This window comes from Rhinoderma darwinii, chromosome 1, assembly GCF_050947455.1.
Source record: "Rhinoderma darwinii isolate aRhiDar2 chromosome 1, aRhiDar2.hap1, whole genome shotgun sequence".
Taxonomy (NCBI): Eukaryota; Metazoa; Chordata; class Amphibia; order Anura; family Rhinodermatidae; genus Rhinoderma; species Rhinoderma darwinii.
Window position 1 is genome coordinate 484173751 of NC_134687.1, and position 16284 is coordinate 484190034.

General features: G+C 42.4%; 1 protein-coding gene across 3 annotated transcripts in view; it reads right to left on the minus strand.

Annotated features, from left to right (window-relative positions):
- CUX2 (cut like homeobox 2) overlaps positions 1 to 16284 on the minus strand; it is a 533765-nt gene that overhangs the window by 327335 nt on the left and 190146 nt on the right. For all 3 annotated transcript variants that reach the window (XM_075834888.1, XM_075834897.1, XM_075834879.1), the window contains one exon: positions 15477 to 15524. In XM_075834888.1, coding sequence (XP_075691003.1) covers positions 15477 to 15524 — 48 coding nt within the window. The remainder of the gene's footprint in view (positions 1 to 15476; positions 15525 to 16284) is intronic.

The following is a 16284-nucleotide window of genomic DNA, read 5'->3' on the forward strand; positions in this document are numbered from 1 at the left end:
TACGCTCCAAAAGATAAATACCGCTCCTTTTCTTCTGAATGCTCCCATTTATGTCAACAGCTGATTATAACCACATATGGGGGGTTACCGTACTCGGGAGAAATTACTTTACAAATGTTGGGGTGCTTTTTCTTCTCTATTCCTTGTAAAAATGAAAAATGTTGATCTAAAACGACATCTTGTTGGAAAAAAAAATTATTTTTCATTTTCATGGCTTAATTCAGCAAAAAACCTTTGGGATCAAAATTTTCACTATACCCCTAGATGATTCCTCAGGGGGTGCAGTTTCCCAAATGGAGTCAATTTTGGGGTGTTTCCACTGTACTAGTACTACAGGGGCTCAGCAAATGTGACATGGCGCCCAGACACTATCCAAAATCCAAATGGTGCTAGTTCCATTCTGAGCCCTACCGTGTGTCCAAACAGCCGTTTATGACCACATGTGGGGTATTGTTTTACTCGGGAGAAGTTGCTTTACTAATGTTACGGTGCTTTTTCTCCTTTAGTCCTTGTGGAAATGAAAAAAAATTAGCTAAACCTACATTTTATTTGAAAAAATGTAGATTTTCATTTTCACAGCCTACTTCCAAAAATTTCTGCAAAAAACCTGTGGGGTCAAAATGCTCACTATACCCCTAGATAATTTCCTCAAGGGGTATAGTTTCCAAAATGGGGTCACTTGTTGGGGGTTTCTACTGTTTTGTCACCTTAGGGGCTTTGCAAATGTGACATGGCCTCCGCAAACCATTCCTGCTAAATTTGAGCTCCAAGAGCCAAATGGCGCTCTTTCCCTTCTAAGCCCTGCCATGTGTCCAAACAACTGTTTATTACCACATGTGGGGTATTGTTTTACTCGGGAGAAATTTCTTTACAAATTTTATGGTGCTTTTTCTCCTTTAGTCCTTGTGGAAATGAAAAAAAATTAGCTAAACCTACATTTTATTTGAAAAAATGTAGATTTTAATTTTCATGGCCTAGTTCCAAAAATTTTTGCAAAAAAACTGGCCGGTCAAAATGCTTGCTACACCCCTAGATAAATTCCTCGAGGGGTATAGTTTCCAAAATGGGGTCACTAGTTGGGGGTTTCCACTGTTTTGTCCCCTAGGGGGCTTTGCAAATGCGACATGGCCTCCGCAAACCATTCCTGCTAAATTTGAGCTCCAAGAGCCAAATGGCGCTATTTCCATTCTAAGCCCTGCTGTGTGTCCAAATAACCGTTTATTACGACATGTGGGGTATTGTTTTACTCGGGAGAAATTGCTCTACAAATGTTGTGGTGCTTTTTCTACTTTAGTTCTTTTGTAAATGAAAAAAAATTAGCTAAACCTACATTTTATTTGAAAAAATTTAGATTTTCATTTTCATGGCCTAGTTCCAAACATTTTTGCAAAAAAACTGGCTGGTCAAAATGCTTGCTACACCCCTATATAAATTCCTCGAGGGGTGTAGTTTCCCAAATGGGGTCACTTTTGGGGGGTTTCCACTGTTTTAGTTCCACAAGACCTGTTCAAAGCTGACATGGTGCCTAAAATATATTCTAATAAAAAGGAGACCCAAAATGCACCAGGTGCTCCTTTGCTTCTGAGGCCGGTGCTTCAGTCCAGTAGCACACTAGAGCCACATGTGGGATATTTCCTAAAACTGCAGAACCTGGGCAATAAATATTGAGTTGCATTTCTTGGGTAAAACATTCTGTGGTACAAAAAAAATGGATTCAAAATGAATTTCTGGAAAAAAATAATGAACTTTGTAAATTTCACCTCTACTTTGCGTTAATTCCTGCGCAATGTCTAAAGGGTTAAGAAACTTTCTAAATGCTGTTTTGAATACTTTGAGGGGTGCATTTTTTAAAATGGGGTGACTTATTGGGGGTTTCTAATATCTAAGGACCTCAAACCCACTTCACAACTGAACTGGCCCCTGTAAAAATAGCATTTTGAAATTTTCTTGAAAATGTGAGAAATTGCTGCTAAAGTTCTAAACCTTGTAACGTCCTTGAAAAATAAAATGATGTTCAAAAAATGATGCCAATCTAAAGTAGACATATGGGGGATGTTAGTTAGCAACATTTTTGTGTGTTATAACTGCCTGTCTTACAAGCAGATACATTTAAATTGAGAAAAATGCAAATTTTTGCAATTTTTCGCTGAATTTTGGTGTTTTTCACAATTAAATACTGAATGTATCGGGCAAATTTTGCCAGTAACATAAAGTCCAATGTGTCACGAGAAAACAGTCTCAGAATCACTTGGATAGGTAAAAGCATTCCGGAGTTATTACCATATAAAGTGAAACATGTCAGATTTGAAAAATGAGGCTCTGTCAGGAAGGTCAAAAGCGGCCAAAGAGGGAAGGGGTTAAAAAAAAAAAACAAAGTAAAAAATTTCCGCATATTTGGTATCGCCGCGTCCGTAACGACCCCTACTATTACATTATTTAACACGCACGGTGAACGCCGTAAAAAATGAAATAAAAAACTATGGAAAAATTGCTGTTTTCTGTGAATCCTGACTTTAAAAAAATTTGATAAAAAGTGATCAAAAAGTCGCATCTACTCCAAAATGGTACCAATAAAAACTACAAGTCTTCCCACAAAAAAAAAAAGCCCTCATACAACTGCATCGGCGGAAAAATAAAAAAATTATGGCTCTTCAAATATGGAGACACAAAAACAAATAATTTTGAAAAAAAAAGTGTTTTTATTGTGTAAAAGTAGTAAAATCTATACAAATTTGGTATTGTTGCAATCGTAACAACCCGCTGTTATGGCAGGAAGAAGGGGAAGGGGAAAGTGAGCCCTAATCTACCAACCGCCCTGTCCCTGCCTACTTGCAATGGCCCGCCCTAGGCGACGGGGTACAACTGAGCGGCGGTCCCTACGCTGACTAAGTGCAAGGGAATACAAACAGGGAACAAGCAAGGGAAGGGGCAGTAGCCCACGGAACACCGTGAGGAAACCAGAGTGGTCAACGAGCTAGTCAGAATCAGGATGTCACGAAGACTACGAACGCAGAGCAAGGAGCAGGAAGCAAGCCGGGGTCAGAGCGAAGCAGGATAAGCGGAAGCTGTAGCAAGGCTGAAGCAAGGCAGTAGCAGGCTGGAGCAAGGCTGTAGCGGGGCCAGGAAACCAGGAAGAATCACAAGCAATGAGGAAGAGAAAACGGCAGGTATAAATGGACAGGGGGCGGAGCTAACTCTGACTGACCAGGCCGCGATAGGCTCTCCCACTCCTGAGCCTGCCACCCTGATTGGTGGGAGCCGGAGTCAGTCTAAGAGGTCCGGCCTCAGGTGTCGATTGATTAATCCTGGGAGTATCCACAGACGTAGTGCCTGGCAGATCCTTTACACCCGCTGAATAAAGGTATTGTGATATTTATACCACACGGTAAATGGTGTAGATTTAGGACGCGAAAAAGAGTGGCGAAATTTCTGTTTTTCTTCTATTCCCCCCCTAAAAAAAGTTAATAAAAGTTAATCAAGAAATTTTACATACCTCAAAATGGTGCTATTAAAAAATACAACTTGTCCCGCAAAAAACAAGACCTTATACAGCTATGTAGACGCAAAAATAAAAAAGTTATAGCTCTTGGAATGAGACGATGGAAAAACGTAAAAAATACCTTGGTTATTAAGGTTTAAAATAGGCTGGTCATTAAGGGGTTAAAGAAGCATAATAAAAAAAACTGAAACCAAAATCAAGCACAATATAGTCATAAGAGCAAATACAAATAGAAAGGACATACACGGCTCTGAAAAATATCAGAAGGGCACATGGAGTGCAATATAGGATTGGCACTGGCCAGCCCTGAGTAGAGCAACATCCCACTGGGAAGTGAAGATCCGATGGGGGGGAGTAATAAGCAACATGGACACCTTAGGGATTAACTATGTACTGTAAGGAACAAATACACAGTAAACAGTGAGGTCCCTGATCTTCCCAAACCTCTGTCCCTACCTACTTGTACGACCCGACCTAAACGACGGCGCACAACTGGGCGGCGTTCCCTATACTGGTACCAGTGAAACTGACAAACAGATAAGACAGAGACAGTACGAAATAACAAAGGGTCACCTGGGAAGTACAAGGAGGGAGAGGCAGGGCAATTGCGCCGCGGACAAGTCCGGCTTGCAAAAGGCGGAGTCAGGCAGGCAGGGTCAAACCGGGAGAGTGCGGAAAAAAAAAAGTCAGAAGGCAAAGAAAAGTCAGGAGTCCAGCCGTGGTCAGGTCACAAGAAGTCAAAAAGCAAGTCACTCAGGGGAGTCTGAAACAAGGGAAAGCACCAGGCAAAGAAACTCTAATTACAAAGGCCAACTATCCCAGGCTGAACTAAATAAGGAGAGGGCGGGAACTCAGGAACATCAGCCAGGTTTTGATTGGCCTGACGCCCCTGAGCTCCTATTGGCTGCAGACTGCCTCAGTCTGCCAGGCCGAGCGACGCCTGAGCAACTCTCGATGTCCTGGAGACCGAGGGAGCCGCAGGCAGAGTACGTGACATGTACACTAAGAGTAAGAGGTGAATTAATCTAATGTTGCCAAATTTTCATAAAACCTCTAATTTTATATGATAGAGACAAATTAACTGCAGGATACAGATTTGCTAGCTATCAACAAATTTTCCTGGAGGAAAATTCTGTGGACCATGGAGGAACAACTCTCTGAGCTCCTGAAGTAGAAGGCAAATGTTGGGATCAATTCTAAGGCCTCATGCACACTTTAGTTTTTTCCTTCAGGGTGCTATCCGTTTTTGTCACTGATAGCACCCTGAACCCATTCATTTCAATGGGGCCATACACACTACAGTTTTTTTGACGGTCCGTTGCTCCTTTCCGATCCAAAGTAGAGCATGTCCTACTTTGGTCCGGGATTCTGTGACCGTGAGGCCCATGCAAGTCAATGGGGCCGTCAAAAAAACTGAAGGCACACGGAAGGCATCCATGTGCCGTCCGTGTGTGACGGAGCCGTTGCCTAGCAACCGCCGGGGGGGCAGAAAAACATTAGAAAAATATTATATTACACTAATCGGCAGCCCCTTGTCTCTATCAATAACTGATAGAGAAAAGAGGCTGCTGATTCAAAATAAAATAAAAAGCATTTCATACGTACCCGGTCGTTGTCTTGGTGACGAGTCCCTTTTCTTCCTCCAGTCCGACCTTCTTTTGTGACGCGGCAGCCTGTGATTGGCTGCAGAGGCCGCGGCACTCTTTCAGCACCATGGACAGTACCATGCTCGGCGCACGGAAACTGAAACACGGAGTGCACACGGGAGTGCACACGGAAACCACACGGCTGCTAAAAGGGGTTCACGGACCCGTCAAAAGTGGCCGTGAAAACGGTGATGTAAGTGTGCACGAGGCCTAACTGGTATGCCCATTTTATTGTGGAGAAATCCCTTAAGTTCAGGAAAATTCCATAAGTTAAAAAGCAAGAGGCCCTATAGCGCTTTGGACATAAATCTGGGGTCTGTGGTCCAAATTTTAGTAGCCTAGACATAGTGTAATAGGCGTGATGAAAGATATACAGCTAAGTAGTCCGTTCTTCATAACTATTTCCTCCCCAGTTTTGAGCCCTGTTTGACAATAATGACATGTTAATCGACGCTCGTTTGCTTCATTTACAGCAATGACATGTGGGGAGGAACGATCATTAATACGATCGTTTGTCCCCATCAAGTTTGCATGTTGTCGGCAGCACATCCTCTCTCTAAACAGGGAAATATGCTGCCGCCAAATTATAATTTTTATGGCAGCATAAGAGATCCAATCAGTTAACGAACGAGAATTTCCTCGTTCGCCGGCTGATCGCTGCCATGTTTACACGGGCCAATGATCAGGAATGAGTGTTCGTCTGCGTGATCGTTCGCCCGATCATCGGCCCATGTAAAAGGGCCTTTAGAAATTAAGTTTACAAAAAGTAACTAAACCAATGTAGATGAGGGATTACAGTAGTACATAGACAATACTGGGCAGTATAATCACCTTAATACGGGCCATAACAGAGAACAAGTTTTTCCCAGCTTCAGCCTGGATAAACTGAAACACTGGGATGCCTGGATAGATAAATAAGTAAATTATGTGAGCCATTTTAGAGGGAGCAAAGCCGCTTGTTTGGAAATAGCTGAAATGTACAGCAGCAGGACACATGATTTGCCCCAATTTATTTTTAGACCGTGCAGGGCAAAGTCATCTATAATCTCCAGTAAAGACACCAATATGTAGAGCTCACCGCTTTAAAAAATCAGCCGTTTACATCCAAGTCCTTATATTTAAGTGTATGGAAAGCTGCCGGACTGCAGAAAAAACGCAATCAAAAGACATGTAGATCCAGCATTTGTTGATAAAAAAAATGTGTTCTGTTTTATTCATAAATCATTACGACATGTTACAAAAGTAAAAGTCCAGAGAAAATAAATGCAAGTTTCCTCACAGACATGGACACTTGAGCATTTTGTATGTAGATCAGGGTAGTTTACAAGGTAATATGGTCATATAATGTGCCATGAATGAACCCGTGAAGCCCATTTATGAGCCGCAAGGGACTCCATTGCAATGGCATTCATGGTAAAGCTTTCTGTGTTACAAAAAAAAAGGATTAAATATGAATTTCTGCAAAAAAAACTGAAATTTGTAAATGTCACCTCTACTTTGCTTTAATTCCTGTGAAACATCTAAAGGGTTAAGAAACTTTCTAAAGGCTGTTTTGAATACTTTGAGAGGTGAAGTTTTTAAAACGTGGTGACTTATTGGGGGTTTCTAATCAATAAGGCCCTTAAAGCCACATCACAACTGAACTGGTCAAAATAGCCTTTTGAAATTTTCTTTCAAATGTGAGAAATTGCTGCTAAAGTTCTAAGCCTTGTAACATCCTAGAAAAATAAAAAGATGTTCAAAAATCGATGCCAATCTAAAGTAGACATATGGGGGATGTTAATTAGCAACAATTTTGTGTGGTGTAACTGACTGTCTTACAAGCAGATACATTTAAATTTAGAAAAATGTTGGTGTTTTTCCCAATTAAATACAGAATGTATCGAGCAAATTTTGTGAGTAACATAAAGTCCAATGTGTCACGAGAAAACAAGCTCAGAATCGCTTAGATAGGTAAAAGCATTCCAAAGTTATTACCACATGAAGTGAAACATGTCAGATTTGAAAAATGAGGCTCTGTCAGGAAGGTCAAGTGGCCAAAGCGAGAAGGGGTTAATTAGGGCATGCCCACACGTGGCGGATTTCCTCCGCAACTGTCCGCATCAATGCCGCACAGAATCTGCGTTGCAGATTCTGCGGCGGATCTGCCCAAAATGTGCAGTAAATTGATGCGGACTAGCTGCTGCGGACTGCGGTAAAAGTGCTTCCCTTCTCTCTATCAGTGCAGGATAGAGAGAAGGGACAGCACTTTCCCTAGTGAAAGTAAACGAATTTCATACTTACCGGACGTTGTCTTGGTGACGCGTCCCTCTTTCGGCATCCAGCCCGACCTCCCTAGATGACGTGGCAGTCCATGTGACCGCTGCAGCCGTCACTTAGACTGAAACGTCATCCTGGGAAGCCGGACTGGAGACAGAAGCAGGGAGTTCTCGGTAAGTATGAACTTCTATTTTTTTTACAGGTTGCTGTATATTGGGATCGGTAGTCACTGTCCAGGGTGCAGAAACAGTTACTGCCGATCGCTTAACTCTTTCAGCACCCTGGACAGTGACTATTTACTGACGTCGCCTAGCAACGCTCCCGTAATTATGGGAGCCCCATTGACTTCCTCAGTCTGGCTGTAGACCTAGAAATACATAGGTCCAGCCAGAATGAAGAAATGTCATGTCAAAAAAGCAAGACGCATCCGCAGCACACATAACATGTGCATGACAGCTGCGGACTTCATTGCGGAATTTAGAATCTCCATTGAAGTCAATGGAGAAATTCCGCCATGAGTCCGCAACCAGTCCGCCACAACTCCACAACAGCCATTGCATGCTGCGGACACCAAATTCCGCACCGCAGCCTATGCTCCGCAGCGGAATTTTCCGCATCGTCTAAACGAACCCTACTAAATAGAAGTGGAAGTCAATAGAGAAAAGGCTCCGCTGTGGATTAACGCTGCGGAGTGTCCGCAGCGGAATTCAAGAGCAATTCCGCCACGTGTGGCTTTGCCCTTAGGGAAATCGGTCTGTAATTACTGCACAACGTATGGTCTTTGCCTTCTTTAGGCATCACAGTAAGAAAGGAAGTTAGAGATTCTTTACGAAAAGTGTTAGGGTATGTGCACACGGCAGCGTCCGATACGGCTGAAATTACGGAGCTGTTTTCAGGAGAAAACAGCTCCGTAATTTCAGACGTAATTGCTCGTCCTCGCATTTTGCGAGGCATTACTAACGGCCGTAATTTAGAGCTGTTCTTCATTGAATTCAATTAATAACGGGTCAAATTACGTCCAAAGAAGTGTCCTGCACTTCTTTGACGAGGCAGTCATTTTACGCGTCGTTGTTTGACAGCTATCAAACGACGACGCGTAAATGACAGATCGTCGGCACAGTACGTCGGCAAACCCATTCAAATGAATTGGCAGATGTTTGCCGACGTATTGGAGCCGTATTTTCAGGCGTAAATCGAGGCATAATACGCCTCGTTTACGCCTGAAAATAGGTCGTGTGAACCCAGCCTTTGAGGAATCAATGCTGTTGAGATAGTAAGTCATGTAAGGAGTAAGGACTTCTTTAAATGTTTTATAGTAAATGGATGAAAACCCGTCTAGACCTGGGCTCTTTCTATTTGGGCCTGAATTAATTATATTTTCCACTTCAAGGGTTGAAAAGGGGTTGTTAAGTATAATTTTTTGAGAATCGCTTATACATGGTAAGTTCACATTGTCCAAAACTTCATTAATTGTTTTGTTTTTTTCTTATTCATTTTGAATATCCAGCTTATAAAGTTCTTCATAGTATGCATTGAATACTCTCGATATTTCATTTGTTGTATGAACCAGATTGTTCTTTTTATCTTTTATCTTTGGAATAAATGTTGCAGACTTGTGTTTTGTTTTTTTTTATCAAGGAAGCTAGTTTCTTACTGCATTTGTCGAATTGTGCATCACATCTAAATTTTGAGTAGAAAAGGAATCTTTCAGTGTTCATGTTTAATAGTTGTCGAAGGTCTGATCTAAGTCTATATAGATCCTTTTCTAGAGTGATTAAGGTTCTCTTATGTACAGTTTCTAATCGTCCTATCTCCTGTATTAATGCTTTATATTTCTTTTCTTTTTCCTTTTTTTCCTAAAGCCAAGTTCAATAAGATAGCCTCTAAGAACAGCTTTATGGGTTTCCCCAGATGTTTGTGTTACCTTTGCCATCAGGGCAGTTATCTTTGAAGAAATTTTGAAGACAATCCTTTAAATAAATGACATCTTTCTTAATGTTTAATAAACTTTCATTTAATTTCCAATTAAATTAAGATTTAGATTTAGGGGCCAATTCTATTGTCAAAAAAATGTGGGGCGTGATCCGAATATGTAATTAGACCATAACTGACCTCTTTAACTGAGTTTAGTAAATTATGTGGGATTAATAGATCCTCTATCCTGGAGTATTTTTTTGTGGACTGCGGAATAGAAGGAATATTCTTTGGTGGTTTGGGAATTTTAATCTCCATGTATCCATCAATTGTAGTTCAATGTTTAGTTTTTTGATAAATTTTAGTTTTCTATATGGAATCGTCGAAGAGTTATTGGACGTGTCCAGAGAAGGTTGCAGGGGGCGTTGAAGTCTCCTCCTAGTATTAGTGAACCTTCTTTGAAGTTTTCCAACGTCTCAGATATATTTTATCGTGAATTGAACCTTTTACAAAAACATACCTTCCCTCCCTATCAATCTTAGAATCTTTTATTTTGAAAGGCGTGTTTTTGTGTATTATTATAAATATACCTTTAAGTCTCTTAAGGGGCGAGGATCAATTATACCACTGGGTGTAGTTTTTATTCTTTGTAAGGGGAGTATAGAATTTTTTTAAAGTGGGTTTCTAGTAGAAATGTGTCACGAAGCGGGTTAGTGGACCCACTAGGCCGTACCGCCGCAGCGGGGAGGCAGCTGGCCAAACAACAGGACACCCCAGAAATACAATGTCCCGCACAAGGGTACCTGAATAGTCCAGATGGTGGCCGCAGCTCTGGCACAAATGAGATGGGTGCAGCAGATGGCGCCAAACGTGGCGGATGACACAGGAGCCGCAAGTTGCGCCAGACGTGGCGGATTCCTCCGGATGTGGCAGATAACACAGGACGTGGTGGATTCCTCCGGACGTGGCGGATTCCTCCGGACGTGGCAGATTCCTCCGGACGTGGCAGATGACACAGGACGTGGCAGATTCCTCCGGACGTGGCAGATGACACAGAAAGTGGCGGATTCCTACGGACGTGGCAGATGACACAGGACGTGGCAGATTCCTCTGGACGTGGCACGAACTGATACTAGGGCAAAGCACGGGAAACAGGAACGGGGAACAAGGTACGGGTAACAACAGGGAAACACTAAGGGACCATTTGCAAGACAGACTGGGAAAACTAACAACGCTCAGGCATCGAACTAGGGGGCTGGACCCCTCTTATAGCCCAGGGTACTCACGGGTCAAAGGTCGTTCAAGATGTCCGGTGCGCACGCTGCCCCTTTAAGAGCGGGGACGAGCGTGCGCGCACACCCTGCGGGCTCTGGTGGAGGTGAGTGGATGCAAGTGCTGGCGTCTCCTGAGGAGGAGGCTGGGGCCAACGCTTGCCGACTCGTGGCTGCGGCTGTAAGCAGGAGGCTGGAGCTGACAGCCCGCAGCCACGGACATTACAGTATCCCCCCCTTACGCCCCCTCTTCTTGGGACCGGAGCGAGAGAGAAACTTCTTTAGAAGAGTAGGGGCATTGAGGTCCTCCTCTGGCTCCCAGGACCTCTCTTTGGGACCAAACCCCCTCCAATCCACCAAATACAAGGTCTTTCCTCTCACTCTCTTGGTGTCCAAGATCTCCTTTACCTCAAAGATGTCCGAGGAGCCGCTGGGAGCAACCGCAGGGCTGGGAGTCTTGGAATAGCGGTTTAGGATCACAGGCTTCAGGAGGGAGACGTGGAAGGAGTTGGGAATCCTGAGGGTAGGAGGCAGCCGAAGCTTGTAGGCGACAGGGTTGATCTGCTGCAGGACCTCGAATGGTCCAAGGAACCTGGGAGCGAACTTGTATGAGGGCATCTTCAAGCGAATGTTCCGAGAGGACAGCCAGACTTTAGTCCCCGGAAGATACTGAGGCGGCTCTCTTCTCTTAGTATCTGCCTTTCGCTTCATGCGATCTACTGCCAGCAAAATAGAGGACCGGGTCTGTTGCCAGATTTGCAGGAAGTCCCCATATGCAGAGTCAGCAGCGGGAACCTGGGATGAAGTCGACACAGGAAGAGGGACTCTGGGATGTTGACTGTAGACGATGTGAAACGGAGAGGAAGTGGTGGACTCACTTGTGTGGTTGTTGTAAGAAAATTCGGCCCATGGTAGAAGCTATCGTGCTGTGAAGAGATGAAATGGCGGAGATAATTTTCCATGATCTGGTTGATCCTCTCAACTTGCCCATTGGACTGGGGGTGATAGGCAGAGGAAAAGTCCAATCTCACATCCAGGAGTTTACAGAGGGCTCTCCAGAACTTAGAGGTAAACTGAACCCCCCGGTCGGACACAATGTGAAGAGGCAAGCCATGCAAGCGGAAGATGTGCTGGATGAAGAGACTTGCCAGACGAGGAGCAGAAGGTAGGCCGGTCAGCGGGATAAAATGAGCCATCTTAGAGAACCGGTCCACCACCCCCCAGACAGTGTTACATCCTGCTGAGGGGGGAAGGTCTGTGACGAAGTCCATCGCAATGTGCTGCCAGGGGGCATTGGGTACAGGCAGAGGTTGAAGCAGGCCGGCAGGCTTGCTGTGAGTCACTTTGTTAGAGGCACACACCATGCAAGAAGAGACAAAGTCCAGAACATCCTTATGTAGCGTGGAACACCAAAAGTGACGAGCAATCAGGTCTCGGGTTTTACGGACACCGACGTGCCCAGCAAGTTTAGAACTATGTCCCCAGCGAAGAATTCTTCTCCTGTCCGCCAACCGAACAAAAGTCCTCCCAGGAGGGATGTCTCTAACCTGCAGAGGATTAGCAGTGACGATGCAGGACGGGTCTATGATGGTCTGGAGGGACTCCACCGTGTCTTCCGTCTCAAACGATCTGGACAGGGCATCTGGGGCCAACGCTTGCCGACTCGTGGCTGCGGCTGTCAGCGGGAGGCTGGAGCTGACAGCCCGCAGCCACGGACATTACAAAATGCTACATCTACTTTTTCCTTTTCTAAAAATTGGAGAATTTGTATTCTTTTCTGAGGGACATTTATACCTTTTACATTGTATGTGGCTAATTTAAGTTCAGCCATTAATTAATTTGTTTAATAGTGAGTCCAGCTTAATTATAGGCAGCGGTATGGAGAAAGAATTATATACTGAATTGAATGTGATGATGGGATATTGGGGAGGTGAACAATTATAAAGCAAACAAATTTCGAGGGTAACAACTATTATCGAGTTATGCAGCTAGGTGGAAATAATGAGGTAACCCCGTCCCGCACCAGAGTAGAGTCCATCAATTAAGGTTCCGGGGGGGTGGGGGGGTGGGTAGGGGGCGGCAGGTAGAGGTGAAAATTGTACAATGAAGATCTTCTTTTGTACGTTTTATTTTTAAGCGATGCCCGGTACCAATGAAGATCTTATATTCAGCAAGCAATAATTTAATTGAGGTAACGGCTTACTTAAAACTAATAAAATAACTGATTTAATGGCATAATGTAATTATACAGCAAATAAAAAGCGACATATTCACACTGGGAAAACAGTCCTTTTTATATTTATTCTGGACATTTTCTAAAAGTTTCATCAGCGAATTAACATATCAAAACCTGTAATTCTGATGTTTTCAACAATGTATCAAGCTAAAAAAAAAAGTATATTTAAAATAATGATTATAATAAATAGAGGTAATTAATTGCACTTTTTTTTTCCTTTACAGTCTAGTCAGCTTAATTTTACCTTTTCAGCTAATAATGAGAAAATAATTTTTCTGCTCTGGGGGTTAATGATATGTAACTGCAAGAACTGCTAATTGTATGTTGCAAACCATTCATCAAATTTCCCATCTGTGCTACTTGATTATGTTTGCTAAATTATTGCTTTGAATTATCTTTTGTAAAGCAACTTTTGTAATTAGCTGGGCTCGCGTCTTGTTCTGGTTTTTCTATGCAAGGATATTCAAAGTTTGTCCATTTCATGCAGACTTCATTTATTCTGTCAATTATATGGATGCAGAGTGTTCTTTTCTTTAATGGCAGGAAAAATACACACTTATTTATTTTGACAATCCGGGTAAAAGGAAAAGGGCGACTTAGTGAACTTGTGTGTCAGCGCGAACACTGGGATCTCTGTGTTAATGGCTCCACCTATCCAATGACTTTTTTTAGCGTCATGCTGAGAATACAGCATTTGCTACTCTGCTTCTTTTAAATTCAAATAATTCTATCTGATACATAATGGGCTATTTAGATCTTGGTAAATTTTGTGGTTTCAATCAGTATTTGAGTATTTTGAAATATCTTAAAAGATTTATATAAAATATTCTTTTACTAGACCTAACAATTTAACTTTTATTGCAGATTGAAGCCATGCCGGTCCTGCAGTCACATATCTGTGTAAAAGTACCCAAATTAAATGTTATATCTTATATACTCCATTACTGCAGTCATCAGAGCTTGATATCACCAGGTATTACTTGGGCAAATTTTGGTGTAGAGCCTATGTTTATTGCAGCAGAACCGACTCCTACTGGCTGTTCTACTTTTCTGTATTAGGGCCCTGTCCACACTAGCATTATGACGTATCCATTTTTTAATGGATCATATTGACTTCTAATTGGTCTGTCTGGCTTCCACTTTTGTTAACAGGAAAGGACAGACTACAAATTTACATAGTTGATCAGGTTAAAAAAAGATACAGTTTCATCAATTCCAACCTATAATCCTACCTTGTTGATCCAGAGGAAGGAAAAAACACCCATGAGGTTGATGCCAATTGCCTCATTAGGGGAAAAAAATTCCTCCCCAACTCCAAATATAGCAATCAGAATAAATTCCTGGATCAACGTCCGATCTCCATAATCTAGTAATCATAACGTGTAATATAATATTTCTCAAGAAATGCATCAAGGCCCTTCTTGAACTTGTTCAAAGAATCAACCATCACAACATCCTATGGGAGAGAGCTCCATAGTCTCACTGATCTCACAGAAAATAATAACCGTCTGATGATTGTGAAACCTTTTGTAGAGAATGCCCCCTCTACTATTCCATCTGTCAAAAAAACAGAAACCAACAAAACGAACTAAACATTACTGTGAACATAGCCTAAAAAACACCCTAAAGCTTCCCTACAGTCCAAAGTAAAAAGTTCACTATACGTGGCAAATGTATAAAAGTATGCTTTGGTAGTCTGAGACATGCAACCTCCTCCCCCTGCCTACCCTCTGATGGACCAGCAGCACTGTGTCCATACTGTTTGTGTATTCCCCAGCAGGTCCCGAAGCAGGAGTTCCGGCTGAAACTGCAGCGGAAGAGCTGCATGACAAGAGACAGATGCTTGTTCTTGACATTCCCGGCACTGGCTTCCACCTCTGCTGTGGGTCTTTTGATGCGCTCTTCTGTACTGCTGTGCTGTCTCTTGCTATGCAGCTCTTCAGCTGCAGCCAGGACACCTGCAATGGGACATGCAGAGGAAGACACAGACAAAATGGACACAACATAGCTACAAGGATGCTTTACTATATGGAAAATATCCAGAAGTAAAAATGAATCCCTAGAAGAGGCAATCAATGTGTGATTACTGAGCGTCACAAACCTGGGACCCCCTTATCAGCAGAACGGAGGGAGTGCTGAGGACCCTTCACTGAGTGACTATAGATTGTACAGCACCTCAGCCTACTTGAGTAAACAGGCCTGAGTATAATCATATAGACGCCACTGTGCCGGGAACTGTAAGCAGGATATGGCCCTGCTGCCCCTTCATTCTACTGATGGGTGGGTGTGCCAGGAGTGGGTCCCCTACCCTTTATACAAGGATACCACTAAGGATAGGCCGTCAATTTTTTTTCCAGGAAAACTGATTTAAATATTATTTTTTGACAATGCATCCATGTAAATTTTTAACCATCGTAAATAAAATGCTAAAATGTATCCAGTCCAGTCATTATGGGAGTAGGAACCAATATCACTTTAAACTGTAATGCTTTCCCATAATTGCTCAGAGGCAAGAAGTCGCTCATGACTCTCCATATGAGTTAAACAGCCCATGTGTTTTCTGAAATACATAATAATCTGATCAACAATATGCCCAAATGGCAATGTTTACTCCTTGTATTGCTGATTTAGGGGAAATGATGTATTCTTACCTCAGCTTGAAAGCTCTTCAAAACTGGAGCCACAACTTCTCGGATTTCCTAAAAATAAAATAAAGATGTTACTATGACAGTAAACTATGGTACGTAGAAGGAGATTCGGAAGTACAACTTCTCGGATTTCCGAAACATAAAATAAAGATGTTACTATGACACTAAACTATGGTAAGTAGAAGGAGGTTCGGAAGTACAACTTCTCGGATTTCCTAAAAATAAAATAAAGATGTTACTATGACACTAAACTATGGTACGTAGAAGGAGGTTCGGAAGTACAACTTCTCGGATTTCCTAAAAATAAAATAAAGATGTTACTATGACACTAAACTATGGTACGTAGAAGGAGGATCGGAAGTTGTGTGTTCCACCATGGAAAATTAGAAAACAAAGATGTCCAATACCTTAAACTGCTCATGGGTGGCATTTTACTGTACCAGACATATTTTATCAGCACAAATGAGCTAATATCACACCTTATTTTCCTGAAATAGTTTTGAAAACATGTGGCTTGGCCATATTCTTGATATTTCATACAACAATGTGAACATGTCTGACCCAATGACCTGATTCCTACCCATCTATCCTGCTTGTTGTAAGCGATAAAATCCCTTTTATGTGCAACAAATACAAATGCAACATAAAAAGTAAAATGGAACCTTACTGGATATCTTATTCCTAAAATGTTTAAGACAGCAACCAATGTATAGAAGCATACCATATACCGAGTGCTATTTTAACTACTCTTTGAACCAATAGATAATAAAATATAATTTTGTAAAGGATCTGCCAGACACAGCTTCTGTGT